This window comes from Sphaeroforma arctica (genome assembly GCF_001186125.1).
Source record: "Sphaeroforma arctica JP610 unplaced genomic scaffold supercont1.7324, whole genome shotgun sequence".
Lineage (NCBI taxonomy): Eukaryota > Ichthyosporea > Ichthyophonida > Sphaeroforma > Sphaeroforma arctica.
In genome coordinates, this window is record NW_014033234.1 from 1 (window position 1) to 1,456 (window position 1,456).

At 42.0% G+C, this 1,456-nt stretch overlaps 1 protein-coding gene across 1 annotated transcript; it reads left to right on the top strand.

The window, feature by feature from the left end:
* Window positions 1-378: 378 nt before the first annotated feature.
* SARC_16088 (hypothetical protein) lies at window positions 379-1,423 on the top strand (the record flags this gene model as incomplete). The annotated part of the gene is made up of 2 exons (XM_014289802.1): window positions 379-561; window positions 1,355-1,423. Coding segments are annotated over 2 exons (252 nt in total), but the record flags the coding sequence as incomplete, so codon positions are not given.
* Window positions 1,424-1,456: the final 33 nt, after the last annotated feature.

The window sequence follows — 1,456 nt, forward strand, 5'->3', positions numbered from 1 at the left end:
ACACACACACACACACACATATATATATATATATATAAGACTAAATAGCCGATTACGTGGTTCGGTAGCCAATGAAACAAACGACTTCGAAGCAGTGCTGCTGCATCGACAAAGCCTGCATCTGTCAATCACAGACTTCAGAACCAATATAAATATACACTTATTTTCGTAAGAAAACTCGACAAAGCCGACTTCCGCCATTCAATGCACAATGCAGGTGCAGGGACGCAACGCCTGTACGATTCATTGCGACTGTGTATTGCGGTAGCTCGGATATGGATATAGACCACGTTCACGTAGGGGTGTAGTTCCACAGACTCTATATCTGGTCATCTCTTTGTTCAGAGCAAACATAATTTTGGTTACAACTTACTTCCAATGGGCGAAGCAGACACAGAGACGCAAAGTCTGTATGATGCACTACATAGCCGGCTGAGCGAAACGATCACCAGGTTAGAGGGAGTCCAGGCGGCACTCGATGAGAAGACGTGCAATGTGGAAGGTCTGGAGGGGGAAATTTGTCGACTCAACGATATCATTAGAACCTCGGGCATGACTTTGGTATGTGATGTGTCCGTCTGAGGGGGTGGATAATGTTATACATACAGATGTATGTACACATGTGTGATAAAACAATGTATTTCATGAAAGGAAATTAGTCAGGCTCGATGATATTCTCAGGCTCAATGGCATATCTTTTGAAGATCTTTTGAAGTATGTGTCTGAGGGATGTATTAAAGTTCTATAACCATGCTATAACCATGCTATATACACTGTTGAAATCATACCTATTCGTGCTGTATGTTTCTTGTGATAAAATCTTTTTGTTGTAATGGGTGAGAGATCTTTGCCCTGAAAGTATCAGGTCAAACCACTTGGCACGAATTAGCTGGTGCGTCTCAGCTGGTGCATGAAAATATCGAAACCTATTACATGCCCACCAGAGATGCTTCATATGTACACGTTTGGTTTGGTAAATAAGTGCTTGCTTCTTGTTGATCTCATACAATAATGCATAGTATCAGTGTGAAGTTGCGCGTCGTACACCAATAGAACGTTTCCACATATTGTCAATACATATCTGAAGGAGAACATCTGCTAGTGTCAATTTAATGGACGGGAACGTTAGAGAAGGTGGATGACTGAACCAACCAACCTAGTACTAGGTTGGTAGGCCGGCCTAGAAAGCATAGATTAGCTCGTACACAGGATGTCCTCCTCTACATATATACAAATTATTACATTAAGGCTGGACACATCCAACGTAACGTATGTAAATGGTTTCTAGGTGTATGTTGCGTGCATATTCAGTGCGATATGTGTGGGGACTAATTTTATGCCTATTTATGTGCAGGGTGCCGTTGCAGGCGATTCCACAACTAAGAAGATCGGCGTCAGTTCTGTGGTCTACAATTTCATGCTGGTAACTGAGCACTTGCAAATATATATATACAAG